Source organism: Trichomonas vaginalis, chromosome III (genome assembly GCF_026262505.1).
Source record: "Trichomonas vaginalis G3 chromosome III, whole genome shotgun sequence".
In the NCBI taxonomy this organism is placed as follows: domain Eukaryota; phylum Parabasalia; order Trichomonadida; family Trichomonadidae; genus Trichomonas; species Trichomonas vaginalis.
The window spans coordinates 9,122,027-9,140,871 of NC_067205.1; the positions used below are offsets into that span (position 1 = coordinate 9,122,027).

Consider the following 18,845-nt stretch of genomic DNA (forward strand, 5'->3'; position numbering starts at 1 on the left):
TCATGTCCTCTCCAAGCGTAAGTACTGGGGCATACTTGAAGACGGCACAGAAATAAAACATTGCATGAAGTAAAAAATTTTTATTCGAATTTGAATCGGACAGGTCGAGTTACACCATTCTTGGTCTCAAACTCATATATAACCTGTTTGTTTGTATTTTCGTCGACTATGACACGAGACACGAACATTGACCAAACGGACAAAAAGTGTCATTTCAGATGGTCCCGCAGCCAATCGCATTCGAGCACTTCGAAGAAGCCTTACGTTCCAAGGGAGAGGGTGTCTGGTGCAAGGCAGAGGTCATGAGACTCTACGAGCAGTACATCCTCAATGCCTGGGAGGACAAATCGTCCTTGGAATGGCAATTCTACCAACTCCTCTGGGACGACCTCCTACGCAACTGGGATGACGAAAGAGTCCAATTCAGAGGTCAGGAACTAATTTTGCAAATTACCCTTAATTTAACATACTTATCCAAATAAACACCTAAATTTACTTGGGGTTTCCCCCTAAAATAAAATTTTTTTACTCTTAGAACCACTCGAGGTTCTCCTTACGGTTGTTGAGCTTGTCACCGTCAATGTGTCTGACCCTCGTCTTCTTGTCTGGATTTGGAACCCATTGAATTGCGACAAGCTTGCCCATGGAGATTGAACCGCGATTCCGAAGGTTAAGGTTCAAGTGTCCCAAGTTGTTGAGGACTGGGGTAAGAACCTTGCCTGTCTCCTTGTTGCGGATTTGGTATGGGTAGGGTTGGGAAATTTCGTAAGCGTCATCGGCAACAAGGGTTGCCCAAACTTCCTCTTCTTCGTGTTTCTCTTCTTCATCTTCTTCCTCTTCTTCTTCGTGTTTCTTTTCTTCCTCTTCTTCCTCGACAATTCCTTCTTCAATTCTGTGTTCACGAATTACGGTGTTGCATGTTCTGTCCTTTCCGAGTACCTTCCAGATGGCGTCTATCTCTTCGAAGAAACGGTAGATGAGTCTGGCAAGGTCTCGGTTCTCTCTCTCGTAATTGCGCAAGGTTTCCGTCAAATCATTCAGGCATTTCTCATTGGAAGCTTGGTTCATGAGGACATCGGCTTTGAGCTTGGTCATCTCTTCCATAAGACTACTTTGGAGAGTCTTAACGGTGTTTGTCAGATGAGCTTTCAAATTCAAAATTTGAATTTGAACTGGGCGCTTGTCTGGCAACATTGAAAGGACATCTGCCATTGTGTTCGGCTTCGGTGCTTGTTCGGACATCGAAAAAATGAAGTGGTTTGAGAATGACGGTTTTACTTCAAAAAGCTTGTTATGACAGTTATGTCATACAACAAGTTTAAAATAATATCTTGTTCTTCTTCTGAACGTTTGTTGTCTCTTCCGATAAAAGTTTCGAACATGAGAACCAAAAAACGTTTTTTGAGATTGCGGAAGAGTTCAGGCAAACGTTCATATTCTGGATATGTTGGGAGCAGTTCAAAACATCTGAGCTGACTTTCGGACAAAATTGGGACAATGTCAGAAAATTCATCTTTGGTCGGACTGCTTGAAGGTAAGTCCCTTACATGTAAGTAGCTCTGGTAAAGTCTTCTCATCTCTGCTAACTTCTGGAGTATAGCTTCGTAATTTAAGAGTTTTAATTTTAATTGTCTTATTCCTCTCTTGACATCTAAACGGTAAGTATCCATGAGGTCAAGAGTAGCTTTGGTAGCTTTAAGTGGAGCTATCTCTTCTTTGACTTGTGCAATTTTGGTTGCAATTGTGGTTTGAGCTCCTTCAAGTTCGCCGTCTATGTCGTTCTCAACGCCTTCAACCATAGCTTGAAACTCTTCATCGGTCCATTGAGATTGGTGTGGGACGAATTTAACTTGCTTCATTCAAAAAATGAAAAAAAATGTTTTTACTCAAAACGTTAAGGTTGACTGAACTGGTTGGATGTCGCCTTCACAGGTTATGTAGAACGGCTGACCCGAGAAGTGAAGGAGAGACTGAATTGCCAATTTCATATGGGGTAGGGGTTCTCCTTGTTTGGTATTTTTATCCAAGGACGTTTGTTTAGGAACTTAACAAGAGCTTCTCTTTTGGCGTCCTTTATGCCATCGTAGGCTGTCCCGTCTGGTATTTGAATTGGAATTCCAGTCGAAGTCTCGAGCTGAAGTGTAGACCTTCCAGAAATAGTGGTGAACTTGACCTTGGGCTTCATTACCCTGCGCAAGTACTGCTTAACAACTTCATTTATCTCTATAAGGTAAATTGCCTCGTCAAATCCTTCTGGTATTCCGAGTCCTTCCATCCGACAGGAAAATATTTTCCCGACAACTGGAAAAAATTTTCCCGACGACAGGAAGGACTCTTCCAGTTGTCCGTCCGTAAACCATTCAAATTTTCGAAAATTGAGAACTTTTGGTCGAACTTCAGAAAAAGTTTTTCCTTCCGACAGAAAAAGTTTTTCCTTCCGACAGAAAAAGTTTTTCCTTCCGACAGGACACAAACGGATGACTGACGTTCCTCTTCCTGAACGCCTTCCAAAGCCAGAAGAACCGAAAGCTGCAGAACCGAAAGCTGCAGAACCACAACAGTCTCCTCAGCAACCTCAGTTCCAGCAAGTACCTCCGATTTACTACCAATTTCCACCTCAAGGTTACTACCCACCACAAGGCTTCCCGAACTACCCTCCTCAGCCTATGCCTTACTTCCCCAACCCTTGGATGTTCCAGCAAGCTCCACCCCAGCAATTCCAATCTCAATCTCAATCGAAGAGAGACCAAGACTTCGAAGAAGGTCTGAACCGTTTACGCAAAGAGTATGCTACAGCTCCAATGGAAGAAGACAGGCTCTCAGTCTCTTCCCTCAAATCGACCAATTCGACTCGTACCACAGATTCGGTTCGTGACCGTGAAGACTACCTCAAGCAGTCTGAGAGACTCTTCATCCTACAACCATTTACAGTTGGAGCTCTCAAGAACATGCGCAATTACGAAGGTCAGACACCAGCTGGAGACCGCAAAACAGACATACTCGCAAGAGCAGTCCAACTGGTCAAGACAAAGACCGAGATAGTCGACTTCATTCTTGCAGCTTGCCCATACAAGTAAAAAAATAAACAATTACGAGTTAAACTTTTTATTCTTTCTTTTCTGAGTTGTTTAGAGCTGGTTTCTCTTGTAGAAACCTTTCGTACTCTTCCATGGTCATGTAATTGCGAATTTGGTACGCAATTCCAGGTTCGTTGTTTTTGAACCTTACGTATGTAACGCTTCCATCCTCCTCAGGGAAGTAAGCTGCTAACATCTGACCAAGTTTTCTCGGTGACTCGGAGCTCATAAAAATGTCACTTTTTAAACGTTAAGTTTTTAGTCTTATTTTACCCTTTGTTTACCCTTTGTGTCAAGGTAGTATTGGAGTGCAATTTCTCCAAATTCTCTGTGTCGGAGTTCTTCAGCATTTTCCAAGGTGTTCCTGGAGAACTCAAAGAAGTTGTCAAGAACATACTGCCATGCTGCTCTTCTGAGTTCGTCGGTATTTTGGAAGTGTTGCACCTTCGAGTCTTCGGACATGAAAAAATGACACTTTTTCAGCAAAAATAATGTATAGGTGAAGAGGTGAGATTTCACCTCTTTTCTCACCTCTTTTCTCACCCGTTGAATTTTCATGATTTCATCGTAAATGTTTTGTCGAAACTTCATCGTAATGAGCGTAAATGACCCAAAAATAATGTTTAGGTGAAGAGGTGACATCTCACCTGTTTTCTCACCTCTTTTTTCACCTCATGAATTTTCCCGAAATAAAAAATAAAGTTAGTTTTATTTTTTATTTTATTTATTTTTTTATTTTGTATAAAAAAATAAAATGTCAACAATCGGCACAACAACACTTCAAACAACTACAGCACCAAACTCGTTAGTCATGAATCCAACATCTATGTTGGTAGAGATGAAAAACTTCATTCCTTCTTCATATACTTTTGAAACAGAAATCCAGAAGATAAAGCAGGAATTGTTAACAAGTAATTTAGACTGTACCGCACAGGATGAAACAAATGAACAGTATCTTTATGAAATGCAGGACATTATTGACCATTTACCCAAATTGCCTGAAATTCAGCAGCAAAAACTCACTATTCCCGAATTTGACGAAATTGAAGTGAAACCAACTGACTCAGTAGAAATAAAGAAGTTCATACGAAAGGTAAATTATGAATTCCTTGGTTTTCATTGCAACCATAAAGTTATGGACAAAGATTGCGACATGGTTTATAAGAACATCTCTGACATATATAAATCTGGGGAGTTTAAGACCTACGACAACTTTGTTTCGTTAGTTGCTGAATGTGTATGGCAGATAAGAGATAAAGATAGAAGAGGCAAAGTATGGAACGAACAAATAAGACCCGCTATGTTTGAGATGAAGAGAGCAATTGACGCCTTAGTTGTTTTAGCAGGTAAGGTTTCAGAATATAACGCAAAAATGAACCCACAATGTTCTAAATGTAAAGCAGCAATTAGGAAATATAACTACTCCGTCAAAGAGATAGAAAGAATGCGAAACGACTATGCAGACTTAAAGAAAGAAGCAGAAAAGCCAGCAGAAGATAAAATGGATATGTTAGAATTTCTGAACAAAAACTATCCAACAGCAGAAGATTTCCTATTATCTGACGTCAAGAAGAAGTATAAAGAAACTTTCGGTATCGTTAAAACATTCGATATCCTCAGCGAAGAAATAGAAGCTACGAAATTGTTCAGGATTTCAAATATACATCGTACAATTCATGTAAAACGCTTATAAAATAACAGGTGAGAAAAGAGGTGAGAAAACGGGTGACATCTCACCTCTTCACCTAAACATTATTTTTTGCTGAATTCAGCAACAAAATTCTGAGTAAAATAATTTTTAGGGCATGTGTCAAACCGTTGAGTTTTCACAAAATTTAAAAAATAACGTTTACCATGTAAAACGCTTATAAAATAACTAGGGTGAGAAAACAGGTGAAAAAACGGGTGACATCTCACCTCTTCACCTAAACATTATTTTTGGTCATTTACACTCATTTACGAAGAAGTCATGACAAAGCATTTACGATGAAATCTTGACAAAGCATTTACGATGAAATCTTGACAAAACATTTACGAAGAAGTCATGACAAAGCATTTACGAAGAAGTTATGACAAATTCATGAGGTGAGAAAACAGGTGAAAAAACGGGTGACATCTCACCTCTTCACCTAAACATTATTTTTGCTGAATTCCGTATGAAATTTCATGAATTTCATTAGTTAGAAAAAATAAAGTTAGTTTTTTATAAAATATTTTTTTTATTTGTATGTAAGAACAGAAATGACAAACACTGAGTTTGAAACAGTTAAAAAGATAGACAATGACACCAAATTGGTTAGAATAGGTGATTTAAACGTAAGATACTCAAAGAAATACAACAAATATTCTTTGTCAGACATTATATCTCCATTTGAAAAGAAAACATGGCATTGGGTTGGAATTGCTTCAACTCAGAAAATTTTGACAAGAAATCCTGAGCTTATGATATCGGTAAGATTCTATGGAACTACAGCATATCTTATAGACAAAAGTCTTATACCAATAGTTTTGTTATGGTTAGACCCAGTTGTTGGATATAATTTCATAACATATGGTTCATTCGATACGGAACGTTGCAGTGAAGGCTTACTTTATATCGTTCAGAAACCGAAGGACTTCAATACAAAAAGATATAAGATAGGAAGAACATATAATATAACTCAAAGATATGACAGTACAGTCAATAGAGTCAAGGTTGTGTTCGTTAACGATATGAGAGCTGCTGAAACAGAACTACTTGAAAAGTTTGAGAAAATATATGGTGCTCCCATAAAAGGTAAAGAAACGTTTGAAGTGGATGAGATAGATAAAGCTATAAAATTATTTGACGAAGTTGCTGAAAAATACATGTAAAGCGTTTATTTTTGGTCTTGACTTCAGATGGCTCAGGTAGCTCTATAAGGTAAATTGCCTTGTCAAATCCTTCTGGCATTCCGAGTCCTTCCTTCCGACAGGAAAAAAATTTCTTTCCAACAGGAAAAATTTTTCCATCCGACAAGAAAAAATTTTCCAGTTGTCCGTCCGTAAACCATTCAAATTTTCGAAAATTGAGAACTTTTTGGTCGAACTTCAGGAAAAGTTTTTCCTTCCAACAGAAAAAATTTTTCCTTCCGACAGGAAAAGTTTTTCCCGACAACAGGAAAAGTTCTTCCTTCTGGCATTCCGAGTTCTTCCTTCCGACAGGACACAAACGAATGTCCGACGTACCACCAACCGAGTCCATTCCAAAGCCAGAAGAACCGACAGCCCCAGCACCACAACAGACTAAGACTCAAACACTTACATTTTTACGCTTGACTTTTTACAATTTGAACTTTGTTTGCGTAGATATGAATTCTGAAAGAAGTATGAGGGTCTTGTATGACTTTATACTTCTCCCATAGTTCATGTCTGTCAAACTTACCTGCCATGGACTCTTTCATAAGTTCCATGAAATCGTCTTCGGACAATCCAGGGAAAAGTATTATGTCAGTCAGTATTCTCTTTACATCCTTACTTAAACTCTTTGCTGTCTGTACACAAATGACAACTGAAATGTTAAAGTGTCTGAGCTTCTTGAGAATTCGACACATATCTTGTTCTCTATTCTTTAACAAAGGATGAGAGGCGAAATCATCTAAAATAAGAAGACATCTATGAGGGTATGTCTTCCAATCGTAAGATTGCAATTTCTTCGAAATGTATTCTATCTCTTTCTGTTTGTTTCTGAAGTGTTTCTTCTCTAATATTCTCTGCATTTCCTCATTGGGTCTTTAAACTTAGAATTTATATACTCATTTATAGCATTGTACTTCAAAACTCTTCTTTGGTACTTCTTTATCCAATCTAACAACTCAGTATCCTTTATACATACTAACTTAGACTTCTTTATAATATCTTTGAACGAATTGACGGTTTGGTCAAATTGACCAGAAGTACTACAAATAACAACTAACTCATAGAATGGGTTCTTCTCATCTAGTTCTTGTTGTTGTGCAGCCATTTTAAGATAAGTGAAAGTCTTACCCGACCCAGGTGGTGCAATTAGACCTGTTATACCATTCTGAGCAAATAAGAACTTGTCATGTATAGGCTTTATCTGAGCATTTTCTAACTTCACCTTGTTCTTGTTTAAAACATTCTCAAATTTCTTGTCAATGTCAGCAAACTTTTTTTCTAACATATTTTTAGAAAAATTAAAAATTTTATCTTTTAGGAAATGTCTAGCGATTTCGCTATCTATATTCGAGACAAGCTTTTTCGACAGCAAAACATCTGTAGACCATAAAATCTTACATAGTGTAAACAAGAAAGGTGAATTTGTTCTAAAGTTCTGTTTCTGGGAATATGACAAGAACCATAAAACATTAGGCAGAGAAGTCTTAAAATTTGTCAATGACAGACTTGTTGACAGAGATGACGCCGATTGGAAAGATGAAGTCCAACAAAATTTCTTAGAATGCAAAGAAGACACATGCGCCGTTCTTGAAGATGAAATAGAAAACAGAATAGATGAGCTATTAAAGGACAAAGAACTTTTACATAAATATGGTTGCGCCAAATTTGACATAACTCCACCAGAGAAGAAGAAGAAGAGAGAAAAGAAAGAGAAGAAAGTAGAAGAGAAGAAAGAAAAGAAAGTAGAAGAAGAGAAAAAAGAACCTGAACCAGTTCCAGAGAAAAAGAAATTTGACATGTAAAAATAAAATTTTATTTTTAGAACATTTCTGGGTCAATGTCAATGTTCTCTTCCTCTTTAGGAGTAAACACTGGCTTAGACTCTAAAATCTTTTTACCCAATTTACCTTGAACTTCAACTATCTTAGACTCATAATATTCATAGTCGTCTGCTTTCTTTGGTTCATAAGGTATAACAAGTTTGTATGCTTTGCCTTCTTTAAGGTTTGAGAACCTTCTGTCAAAACTTTCTTTGACTGCTAACAAACCTTCTATGTCTAAGTCTTCAAAAGTTGCACCATTTTTAGTCACAATAGCAAACTTAACTGGTTCGATGTTCCAAACTTTGCTGAATGAAGACTTTTCAAAATGGTAGAAGTAAACATTCAAATAAGCGAATGGGTCTAGTTCTTCTTTAAGTCCTGACATGTACTTATTTACTGAGATGAATTTTGTCATCTTTTCTATCGGATAAAAAAAATATTTTTTTAAAAATTTACTCAGAAAAATTATTTCTTTCTATATTTGCCATTCCGAACTTCGAAAAGATGTTTTATACCAGCATAGAATTTTTCTCTAGAGCTTGGTCTTATATCGTTTTCATGACAATATTTTCTATATTCTTCATATAAAGCCTTTTTTTCATACATTTCATAAGGACAATCTAACCAGAATAGCGCATATCCATTTTCGTTATCTAGGTCTCTATATGTTTGTGGAATTTCGCTTTCTTCTGTTTGTAGAATTTCGCTTTCTCTATTTAGTTCTATGTCTATATATTGTGGCTTAAAAAGATGTGGGCAAGAAGGGTCTGGCGCTATGTAAAAAGTTAATTTTTCTGTCATCTTTTCTATCGGATAAAAAAATATTTTTTTTAAAATTTACTCATAAAAATTTTTCTTTGTATATACGCCGTTCTGAACATCTAAAAGATTTTTGACATTTGCCAAGAATGTTCGTTTAGAAGCTGCCATATAACCATATTCTTGACAATATTGTTTATACGAATCGTACAATGACCTTTCATCTAATGACACAAAGTCAGTTTCATCTATAAACAGTTCATATACACTCTTGTTTGCTTCTAACAATGTTTGTCTCTCTTCGGTATATGGAATTTGTCTTGGATTGAACTTTGAAATATCTAATGTCATAAAGTATGAGAACAAGTGGTTGTAAAAGTCAGATGTCAAAGTTTCTGCTAAGTCGTCAAAATATTCTGTATCTTGCATATGAGAATCTGACGTTCTGACAACTACATATCTTCTGTCAGAACTTTCTAACTTCATCGGAACAGTATTGTTTGAAACCATAATGAAGTTTGCAACATTTTCACAAACTCTTTGGTCTTTATACTTTCTTTCAACAACTCCAACTTTATCTGTTATAAGACTCTTCAAAGCATCTGAGTTCAAAACTTTTGTTGTATCTATACTTTGAAGTTCATTGCAAACTATAAGTTTCATATTCTCTATTGAGGAGTTAAACTTGCCACAGATGTTTTCTAAGTTTGTCATATTCGGATTCGAATAACCTTCTAAAAGTTTGCATAAGATATCTGTAAAGAAAGTATTCTTACCTGTTCCTTGTTTTCCAATTATAATGAGAGCAGTTTCATTTTTAGCACTTGGATGTTGTAAGATGTTTGCAAACCAACATAAGATATACTCATAAACCTTTTCGTTTCCATTGCATATAATTTCTTTGACATGGTCTAACCAAGCTTCTATAATATTTTCTTTCCATTCTACTTGTTCATATTTATATCCAGTGAAGATAGAATAGAAGTTTGGAGAAGGTGTATAAAACTTTATACCACGAACTGAAAAATCTTCTAACTTTGACAATAAGATATCCCAAGCATCTAACATCTTCATGCCAACTTGTACGACTTTTATTTTCTTAAGTTTCTGTCTACATTCTTGTTCTGAAACTATTGTCGCTCTTGGTTTGTTAAAGACAACATCCCATTCTTTCATGACATAACATTCTGGGGCAGAGTCGACATAAATGACTAAACGTTTCAAATTCTCGACTGCATTGTTATAGTCTCGAAATGGACACATATTTCTGAAGGCTTGGAAGTCATAAAAATCTGAAACATCTATTCTGTACATTTTTATAAAAATAAAAAAAAATATTTTTTTTATTCTTGAGCTATTTGTTGCATTTGTTGTTCTTGAGCTATTTGTTGTTGAAGTTGTTCTTGTAATACAATACTTTCACCGGTTGCATCTTCCAATTCGAAACTTTCTGCCGTCATTGACAAATACATAGGACATAAAAGTTTTACAGGAACAAAGTTTGCGTCAACTAATGTCAACGTTATACTTGCCAAAGTGTTTGAGTTCACTAAGGTTGAAAATTCTGCATTCGAATGAACAATAGGCAAACCAGCAGAGAAAGTGTTGTTTATACGCATGAGTATCTTTTGGTCATAGTAGTTTCTGTCGACATTCGAATAGCACTTTGAACCTAAGTTTGAAACAATATATAAGATTGGTGTGCTTAATGTCAATGGAATAGACATTCCTTGTATGACACCTTTTCCTGTTATAGGAAACTGTTGGTAGTAAAAACCAGATATAAGTTTTGTATTATAGCTCATATCGTTTATACTAAACTCAGTCGGACATCCAAACATAATGAAACCTGCTCTAGTTGCAGCACATGTTACATCCGTCCTTAAAGTATTAAATAAGTCAACAAAACCTGTTGGTGGTATATCTGAGTAAGTATCTTCAAAGAAGTATTTTTTACCATTCACAACAACAAAGTCTTCTGGTGTCAAAAGAGCAAAACAGGCTTTAGTCGTCATCGTGTTTAAGGTCAGTTTACAATATCGTCCTTGAGGACTTTGTAAGTTTGTTGTTATAGAATTATATGACTCAGGGTTTTTAGTCGTAATAGTATAAACCACTATGTCTTCTGCCATTTTTACTTAGCAAGTAAATTTTAATGAAATGTTGTGGTCGTCAAATATTTTTTATGACGTCTGGGAAACTATATTTTAAGTTCAACGTTTCACCTCCTTTCATAACGTATATCTTGTCAATGACATTATATGAAACACCACAGCAACTAATGTCGGGTTCTATTTCTTTGATGTTTATATCATCTGCCTCTGTCAAAAGTTTCAATAGTTCTTTCAAAATTTCATGAGGTGCGATGACATATGAGTTCATTTTTACAGGGTTGTGTTCGACCAAGTTTAACATTATACTTAAAGCTTGAAAAATCTTCTCCTGAGTTTGAAGTTTGTCTTTCAGTTGTTGGTAGTCATTTCGAATATCTGCAACAGAACTTAAGTCTCTGCTAACTTCAGGGTATGTTGGTTGTTCTTTTACAGGAACTATTGTTATACCATCTTCGTCTTCGTATGGTTTCCCCACTTCAAACATCTCTTTCTTTGACATTGACAACAACACTTTGACTGTTTGTTTGAGTTGGTGAATTTAACTTCACATCTGCCACCGCCATTAAACCTTTTGAAACACTTACGCTTCTATTTTTCGGAAATGACATTTTACTTAGAATAAAAAGATGGACGTATTTGAGTATCTCTTCGAATTGAAGCAGAACAAAGTTTACACACACAAACAATACAAGTTCATTGACAGAATAGTTCTTTACACAAACAATGGAAAATGTTATAGAATAGCAGTCTTTGCTGACCAAAATATTTTCATAAAGCAAAGAAAGTTGGTATAACCGAGATGGTGAAAGTTCTTGAAGCAGACAAAAATATAACAACAAAACTGACCGATATTTCTAAAGGTAAGTTTTTAATACAATACTATGTCAAAACTGGCGTACTGTCAATATTTGACGGAGAGAAGTCAGTTCAAGAACAACTTACTGACCTGCTGCCAAAAATCTGCTCGATGGAAGCTGTCGTTATGCCAATCTGAGGAGCCCCAGCAGGTTTCATCGAACGAATTTTCAAAAGAGCATCTTCCGTGAAAAGTGCTATTGGTTTTGTAAACTTCTTTGCTTTCAATTCATCTGGACCGTCTCTGTCACCAGTATATTGTATTTGAACTGTACCAACAGTTGAAATACCACCCATAAAGTCTTCTGAGTCAGCAAATGGAATGCCAAGCCAAAAGTTTGAACGGTCTCCATTTGTATATTGAGTTTTTTGAGCTCCTGTATGGGTCCATACTTTCACATATGGCATATATAGAACTTTGCATTTCAGGGTTAATGGTTGTTGTGAAGTTGTTGTTAAAGTTCATAGCATCTAATGTCAAGTTGTATGACCTCATATCCTCAACTGTGGAATATTCTTCTCTTGGATAGTATTTGCCATCTATGTTTATATGGTATTTAATACCAGGGTTGTAAGAAACAAGAATAGTCATTTATAGTTCGTCTGAACAGTACAAACATAGTATCTGCATGTTTCATTGCAGTTGTTAAAGCAATATCTGTTCTTGCACCTGGGTCAGCACTTTGGTTTCCAACTTCACCTGCAAAGTCTTTGACAGATATTTGGTGTATAGGGAACATAAGTGGAACTGCAATATATTTGGCAGCTAAAGCATTTGAAATATCTGGGTCCAACATATAAACGGCAAGTCTGCTTTCTATTCTCTTGCATTCAAACTGTTCGCATGTGAACTTAACTGGGTCCCAAGCAGTTCCAGCAGCATTGAAATAATAGTTTTACTTCATTGTTGAAGTTTGAGAAACCAAAGTCTAAGTCAACTTTGTCTTTGCAAAAGTCACAGAACTTGGCTCCACCAGTTCAGCTACAGTAATGCTGAATGGGTCTTGTGTTGGTGCAATGACTAAGTTATTTTTGCTTGGAGTAAGTTCAATAGAAATTTTTCCTGCCCAGTTTGGTAAGTATCTTAAAAACCTGAAGATGAGGAAAGATGACAAAGGAACTCTAAGTTTCAGTTTTACTTTAGTGGCAGCAGTTCCATCTGAACCAGAAAGGTTAACATAAACCCTGGAACGTTAGGGTCAAGTCTTCTTATTTTCTCAATAGTTGCATACTGGTCTGTTTGTTCTCTAGCTTGTGGTTGTGTACTGAGTTTCTCAAAGCGAACCATTCATAGTTTGCCCATGTTACTGTTTGAACTAAGTCAGAGTTAGAATATATCTTATATCCCATAAAAACTTCTGGAGCATATTGGTATCCGACATAGAAAATTCCATTGCAACCTTTCTTGTCAGACAACTTGGCAGAAGGTTTTATTTCAATGTCTTTTCCACGTATAAGAATGAGTTGTCAATAGAAATAATATGAAACCTGTCGCAAGCAATATCTACTGTTGTTGAAGAACCTTCTCCAAACTCACCTACGTTTCCATAAGAAACAGCAGTTGTATATTCGTAAGTTCCAGGAACTATTTCTGACCTTCTAATGGCATTGTCGCATTCGTTATACCATTCGGAAACATTTCCATTCATAGCATCCAAAACTGTTGGCGTTATATTCTGAGCGGCGTACATTTCATATGAGTAAAAATATAGAATAGTTGGATTTATATGTCATAATAGAACCCACGTGGACCAAGCTTTACTTTCTTCCTGACTGAGTTTTTAACTCTTCTTTTCCTTCATTGCCACTACTTTCACTAGATGAAGTTACTTCTTCACTACTTTCACTTTGTTCTACTCTTCTTCTTTGGTGTCGCTTTGGTAACTTGCCCTCTGCTTCAAGTTGTTGCATCTTTGCCTCATGTTCACCTAGTATGTTGTAAATTTCCCATGTCCTTTTTGCCTTTGGGCTCTGGTCGCCCATCTCAGGTACCCTATATCCTAGAAAGAGTTTGTCATAGTTTGTATTTGAGTCTTCGCGTATTGTTTGCATGACTCTTTCCTGAGTTTCCGGTTCAAGCTCTTCAAACAGAGCCTGTCCATATGGAATAAGCTCGTTTCCAAATATATGTTTTTGTAGCCATTCTGGTTTTCTTTCCATGTTACCAACTATATCTTTTGTGAATGGGAAAGCTTTTACCCAATCTTTCAGTCTTGCGTCGTTTATTTCTGTAGTTGGTTTTATTTTGTCAAGGAACATGTTTTTCAATACTAACATTTCATTTGGTACTGTCCATTTGAGTTTTCTTAAATATTCATCCTTCTCATTTCATTGTCTGCAAAGTAAGTTTTTATGACATTTTGTAAACTTTCGTTTGCAAGGTCATGTACAATAGGTTCTCTTCCTTCGCCCTCCCTAACTTTCTTTCTAAACTCTTCACCAAATATACCATCTCTATGGTTCTGTGTAGTTCTTTGAGATAAATGTTTTAGAACGTCAGGTGTTATATTTCCATCAGCCATGTTCATTTCATACTGGTCCAAAATATCTGCATGTTTCATATCTTTCAATGGCATTAAAAGCGCGCTGAAAATACCAGCTATATCTGGTTCACCATTGACTTCCATTGCGTCTACAACTTCTTGGAATTGTGGTTGTAGTTTATGAACCACCTATCCGGGTTAGCTTTATGACCCCATCTCATTGTAGTTCCATCGTCTGCAGAAACAAAAGTAGGTTTGTTTCCATCTTGGTTAGGTTCTGAATGAACTTTAAACAATGTTTCATTTCTATATGTTTTCTTGAAATTTAACCTTTTATTTTCACCGAGTTCATCCGAAGATTGAACGTTAAATGCTCGTAAGTAAAAAGGGTTGTTGTATTTGTGTACATTTTCTTTCAGTACTTCCATTCTATGCTGAATATTTTCATCTGGTGTTGGAGTCTTTTGTATGTCGGCAAACATTTTTCGATATTCTTCTACTATGTCAGCCGAATTTTTTTTAGACTCTTGGAAATATTCCATATTCTCCGCATACTCTTGTTGAGGGTCAAGATTTTTCGGCTGTTCCAAATCTTCATCTAGTTCTGTGAAGTTAGTTTCCAAAGGAGTGACTTGTTCGTTTCCTTCAGGCTCTTCTAGCTGTTGTTGCTGAACTATTTCTTCCATGTCTGGTTGTATCTGAACTAGTTCTTCCTGTGGAGTTTCTTGTACCTCATCTGCTGGCATTTCATATATTCCGAGACCGTTTTTCAACAATTCCCTATCTACGTCATCCGCATTCATAAGCTTTTGTTTCTTCGTTCCGTCTCTATTTTTTTACGCGTTTCATGACGAAAGTTGAATTGTCATTTAGCTCTGACATCAAATATCTCGGAGTAAATTCATCCATGGTCATTTGGATGATATGCTATTAAATCAATCCCTTACGAGCTTGTATTTTCCAGGTTTGAGATTATATCCGTTTTGGTGCTGAGCCATAAAGCTAAAATAGGTCCGGTCAGTATTTCCATCCTTGAACTTTCTAATAGCTTCTTTATATCTGTCACTAAAGTCAATACTATCTGGGAAACCACACTCTTCTTTAAGCATTTTTAAGAATTCTTGGTTTCCTTGTTCTCTACTTCTTTTATGTCCTTGCTCTGTTTGTGGTTGTTGTTGTGCAGGGTTTTGAACTGTTGGTTGCTGTGCTGGTTGTTGTGTTGGTTGCTTGTGCTGTTGTTGTGTTGGTTGTTGTTGGTTGTTGGTTGGTTGTTGTGTTGGTTTTGGTTGTTGTTGTGGTGCATGCCTGTGTCTATGTCCATGTGACGATGTAAATGTGTTAGGTAGTCCTGGTGCAGGTGCTTCTCTTGGAGGGTTTGGTGGTATATAAGTTCCACCAGCTGGCACATATGTTCCATCTGCAGCGTAATGTCCTACCTGACTTTTCGTTTTAAGAAAGCATTTACTAGGTCTGTTTGGTCTGTTGTAACTCTTTTTCTTGACTTTTCACAACAGTTGCTCTAACGGCGTCATAGGCACTTTGAAACTGCCTGTCTCGTTGCTGCATCTGTTATTTCGTCATATTTTGTGCTACTTCTTTAACTCTTTGTCGAAACCTTCAGACTTCAGTTTCTTTCCAGATGAGAAGTCGTTCATTGTTTCACCTTACTATGAGAGCTTCGAAAGCGTTCTTAAAGTCAGCATTTGTTAAAGCTTCATTTGAACTATCTTCATCCGCTTGTATTTTTGTCCTTATTGACCCTATGAGTTGGGCTGCTTTAGCGTTGGCTTGGGCATCTAACCAGTCATTGTTAGCTTTTATATATTCTGCGCTTTCATTGCCTTTTGCATAGCCGCGTCGTTATTTTTACTTTCTTTGTGCTAAGTTTTCATACTGTACGGTTTGGTTTTGCAACTGTAAAAGTTTTTCTGCCTTTACATTTGCTTCAACTTCTTTTTATACTCATCGCTATCCATATATGTCTTCAGGCTTTTTGTTTTATCTCTTCATCTTTCAGTATTTTATATTGAGTAGTATGGTTTTTCAAATTTATGACATCTTGTTCCATTTTTGCTACTTCTGCTGCTTTTTCTGACACTTTTTTCGCATATTCCTCTGTACTTAGTTCTTTCAGTTGTTCTTCTTTCTTCTTTTCTCTACGTTTAACTCATTGAGTTTCTTTGTGTGTCTGTCATATTCTAGTTTCTTTTCGTTTTCACTTATTTGCTTCTGTATGTCTATGTTTGACTTTTTGACATCTGTTATTTGATTTTTGAGTGAACTCAAATTCATTTGACTTTGAGGGTATAAGCTGTTCCGTCTGCAGCTCCACCATAGCCTGCCATTTTCGCTAAAAGTGCCGCTCTTAAACCTCCACTCTGTGCACCAATAACTCGGTTTAAAAGCATAGGGTTGCTTGACATTTGTTGCAACATAGTGGGGTCATTCATCATTTGTTGTTGCAACTGTTGTTGTGGTGTTAGTTTTACTATTGGATGTTTCAATGCTCCCTTCCTCTTACGTATATTCTTACGTAGCTTACGTGGCATTTTAAGTGAAGTTAAAAAGCGGTTTTTGACAGATGTTTATATGACACTTTTTGTTCAGCTCAAAAAACTACTCGTCAAAGTGTTGTCAGTTTGGTCATTTACACTCATTACGAAGAAGTCTTGACAAAACATTTTACGAAGAAGTCTTGACAAAACATTTACGAAGAAATCTTGACAAAACATTTACGAAGAAGTCTTGACAAAACATTTACGAAGAAATCTTGACAAAACATTTACGAAGAAGTCTTGACAAAACATTTACGAAGAAGAAGTCTTGACAAAACATTTACGAAGAAGAAGTCTTGACAAAACATTTACGATGAAATCATGACAAAACATGAAAACATATATAATTTGTGAAAAGCTCCTGGAAGACCCGTATATATAAGAACTTCATTTATGTGGGCTAGAGGGCGCAACGCGCCTGGAAGCTCACCCCAAGAAAAAAAAAACTTCATTATATCAATCATCCTCAGGGCTAGAAGGCACGAAGTGCCTGGAAGCCCCACTACCTTTTTTTTTTTTTTTTTTTTTTTTTTTTCATTTCTAATGCATCCTTTCTCGTAAACATATAAAACTCATTAAAAATTACTCAGGATTTTTGAACAAACAAAGTTTTATTTATCTACCAGACATTTCAGCAAGAAGTTGCTTTGCGACAGAGAATCGCTTCTTCTCTTCTGCGTGTGATACTCCATTAGCCAGCTCGGTCAATCCAATCAACCTACCTGATTCTTTAATAGAGTGCACTAACATCAACTTTTTAGTTGACCAGAAGATAACAATTTTAGTTCTGTCGTTGAAGTTGACTTGGATATCGCGATCTTCCATTCTAAAGAGTGTGGCTTCATCATTACGAATCCAGTACTTAACATGCCTAAGTGGAATGGCTGAGTTATACTTGCTACTTGGCAATTCGAACATGGATTTCGTCTTCTTTAAGCTTTCAGCGAACTTCCTCAAAATAGATAGCTTCTTTGGCTGTGCTGTATCGAATGGTTTCATTAATTCAGGTGTCTGTGTTTGATAGTTTGGCCAATATTGAACAAACTCTTCAAATGGATCCATGACCATACGACTTAAATCATTGAAGCAAGCTCCAACAGTTCCATCAATCAACAAGTAACCGAGGCCATACTTTTCACTGTGATCGCAGAATCTTGCAACACAGTACTTTGGCATTGTTGTTTCTGGTGTTGTTGATGCTGGAGCATTTCTTGAAATGATTTGATTGATATCCATGTTTTCTTCGCGGTGATGGGAATGCTTGACTTCTGGAACAGGAGGATTGTAAACAACTTCTGGAGCTTTCTCTGGAAGTGGTTCTGGAATTGGCTGAACACCAATTGATGTAATGAATTGGTGAACTAAGAGTTCTTGAGCGTTTGGACGAAGCTCTGGCTTGATTTGCAATGTGGACTGGATAAAATCTTTGGCAATGTGAGAAAGCCTTGGCTCAACTGGGAAATGGTATGAGCATGTTTTGATATGCTCATATGTGAGTTTAGTTCTTGCTGTTTCGAAAGGTGGACGACCAACAAGCATGGCATATGCGCAAACTCCAATAGCCCAAATATCTACTTCATAACTGTGTCCTTTGGAAGCAGAGGTAAGAATTTCTGGGCTGAGATAGTTTGGTGTACCACACACTGTGAACTTTCTCTCATCATCGTAATCAAGCTTGGCGCTCAAGCCGAAATCTGCAATTTTGATGCGACCATCCTTTCCAACAAGGAAGTTTTCGAGCTTGAGATCGCGATGGATTACACGGTTATCGTGCAAGTATGCGAGACCTTCAAGAACATCTTTCATGATCTTTGATGATTCGAGTTCAGAGAGATGACCTGCCTTCTTAACAAGATCTCTGACTGAATGTCCTGGGCAGAGTTCAGTAACTATGTAATGATTTGTTGCATCCTCGAATGCAGCATAGCTTCTTAAAATGTTTGGATGATTTAATGAAGCTTGGATAGCAATTTCACTCTTCATTTTTTCGATTGCCTTTGGTTTTGAAATTCTTTCTTTTGGTACAACTTTCATTGCATATTCTTTTCCGGACGATTGTTCTACAACTCTGTAGACTGTGGCAAAGCCACCACGACCAAGTTCTTCCTGTCTTTTGTAAATGTAAGTGTGTCCGTGGTCCACATTAATGATAGTAAACGGGACTGAGATAGGTTTTTGCATCTGAGAATTTTTAAACGTATACATTCCGTTTTCTTTCTAAATTGTTAACGATGGTTTACATTTTATTCGGAATTTATTACATACTACTATAGGTAAAAATAAATCTCTTATTTTGAATCAA

The 18,845-nt window shown here is 36.7% G+C and overlaps 10 protein-coding genes and 5 pseudogenes across 15 annotated transcripts, besides 1 other annotated feature; 5 read left to right on the forward strand and 10 right to left on the reverse strand.

The window, feature by feature from the left end:
* Window positions 1–17,072: part of a mobile genetic element that runs on past the window's edge.
* Window positions 219–441, forward strand: TVAGG3_0669360 (uncharacterized protein; the record flags this gene model as incomplete). The annotated part of the gene is made up of 1 exon (XM_051242338.1): window positions 219–441. A coding segment is annotated over one exon (223 nt), but the record flags the coding sequence as incomplete, so codon positions are not given.
* On the reverse strand, window positions 532–1,104 carry TVAGG3_0669370 (HNH endonuclease family; the record flags this gene model as incomplete). Its single annotated transcript, XM_001284978.2, has 1 exon — window positions 532–1,104. One exon carries the CDS (start codon window positions 1,102–1,104, stop codon window positions 532–534), a length of 573 nt encoding a protein of 190 aa, XP_001284979.2.
* TVAGG3_0669380 (uncharacterized protein) lies at window positions 1,275–1,859 on the reverse strand (the record flags this gene model as incomplete). The annotated part of the gene is made up of 1 exon (XM_051242339.1): window positions 1,275–1,859. The coding sequence occupies one exon, from the start codon at window positions 1,857–1,859 to the stop codon at window positions 1,275–1,277; it is 585 nt and encodes a 194-aa protein (XP_051088926.1).
* On the reverse strand, window positions 1,887–2,360 carry TVAGG3_0669390 (annotated as a pseudogene). The gene has a single exon. A coding segment is annotated over exon 1 (474 nt).
* TVAGG3_0669400 (uncharacterized protein) lies at window positions 2,478–3,077 on the forward strand (the record flags this gene model as incomplete). Its single annotated transcript, XM_051242340.1, has 1 exon — window positions 2,478–3,077. The coding sequence occupies one exon, from the start codon at window positions 2,478–2,480 to the stop codon at window positions 3,075–3,077; it is 600 nt and encodes a 199-aa protein (XP_051088927.1).
* TVAGG3_0669410 (uncharacterized protein) lies at window positions 3,106–3,306 on the reverse strand (the record flags this gene model as incomplete). The annotated part of the gene is made up of 1 exon (XM_051242341.1): window positions 3,106–3,306. The coding sequence occupies one exon, from the start codon at window positions 3,304–3,306 to the stop codon at window positions 3,106–3,108; it is 201 nt and encodes a 66-aa protein (XP_051088928.1).
* TVAGG3_0669420 lies at window positions 3,861–4,448 on the forward strand (annotated as a pseudogene). Its single transcript has one exon. A coding segment is annotated over exon 1 (588 nt).
* TVAGG3_0669430 (organellar and viral DNA polymerase type B) lies at window positions 4,522–4,770 on the forward strand (the record flags this gene model as incomplete). Its single annotated transcript, XM_051242342.1, has 1 exon — window positions 4,522–4,770. The coding sequence occupies one exon, from the start codon at window positions 4,522–4,524 to the stop codon at window positions 4,768–4,770; it is 249 nt and encodes an 82-aa protein (XP_051088929.1).
* Window positions 6,365–7,059, reverse strand: TVAGG3_0669440 (annotated as a pseudogene). Its single transcript has one exon. A coding segment is annotated over exon 1 (695 nt).
* Window positions 7,276–7,756, forward strand: TVAGG3_0669450 (annotated as a pseudogene). Its single transcript has one exon. A coding segment is annotated over exon 1 (481 nt).
* On the reverse strand, window positions 7,773–8,192 carry TVAGG3_0669460 (protein of unknown function, DUF4108 family; the record flags this gene model as incomplete). The annotated part of the gene is made up of 1 exon (XM_051242343.1): window positions 7,773–8,192. One exon carries the CDS (start codon window positions 8,190–8,192, stop codon window positions 7,773–7,775), a length of 420 nt encoding a protein of 139 aa, XP_051088930.1.
* On the reverse strand, window positions 8,243–8,578 carry TVAGG3_0669470 (uncharacterized protein; the record flags this gene model as incomplete). Its single annotated transcript, XM_051242344.1, has 1 exon — window positions 8,243–8,578. The coding sequence occupies one exon, from the start codon at window positions 8,576–8,578 to the stop codon at window positions 8,243–8,245; it is 336 nt and encodes a 111-aa protein (XP_051088931.1).
* TVAGG3_0669480 (uncharacterized protein) lies at window positions 9,880–10,668 on the reverse strand (the record flags this gene model as incomplete). Its single annotated transcript, XM_051242345.1, has 1 exon — window positions 9,880–10,668. One exon carries the CDS (start codon window positions 10,666–10,668, stop codon window positions 9,880–9,882), a length of 789 nt encoding a protein of 262 aa, XP_051088932.1.
* On the reverse strand, window positions 13,229–13,665 carry TVAGG3_0669490 (annotated as a pseudogene). The gene has a single exon. A coding segment is annotated over exon 1 (437 nt).
* A 22-nt stretch (window positions 17,073–17,094) lies between the features above and the next one.
* TVAGG3_0669500 (regulation of centriole replication) lies at window positions 17,095–18,724 on the reverse strand (the record flags this gene model as incomplete). The annotated part of the gene is made up of 1 exon (XM_001306575.2): window positions 17,159–18,724. The coding sequence occupies one exon, from the start codon at window positions 18,722–18,724 to the stop codon at window positions 17,159–17,161; it is 1,566 nt and encodes a 521-aa protein (XP_001306576.2).
* Between the last annotated feature and the right edge of the window lie 121 nt (window positions 18,725–18,845).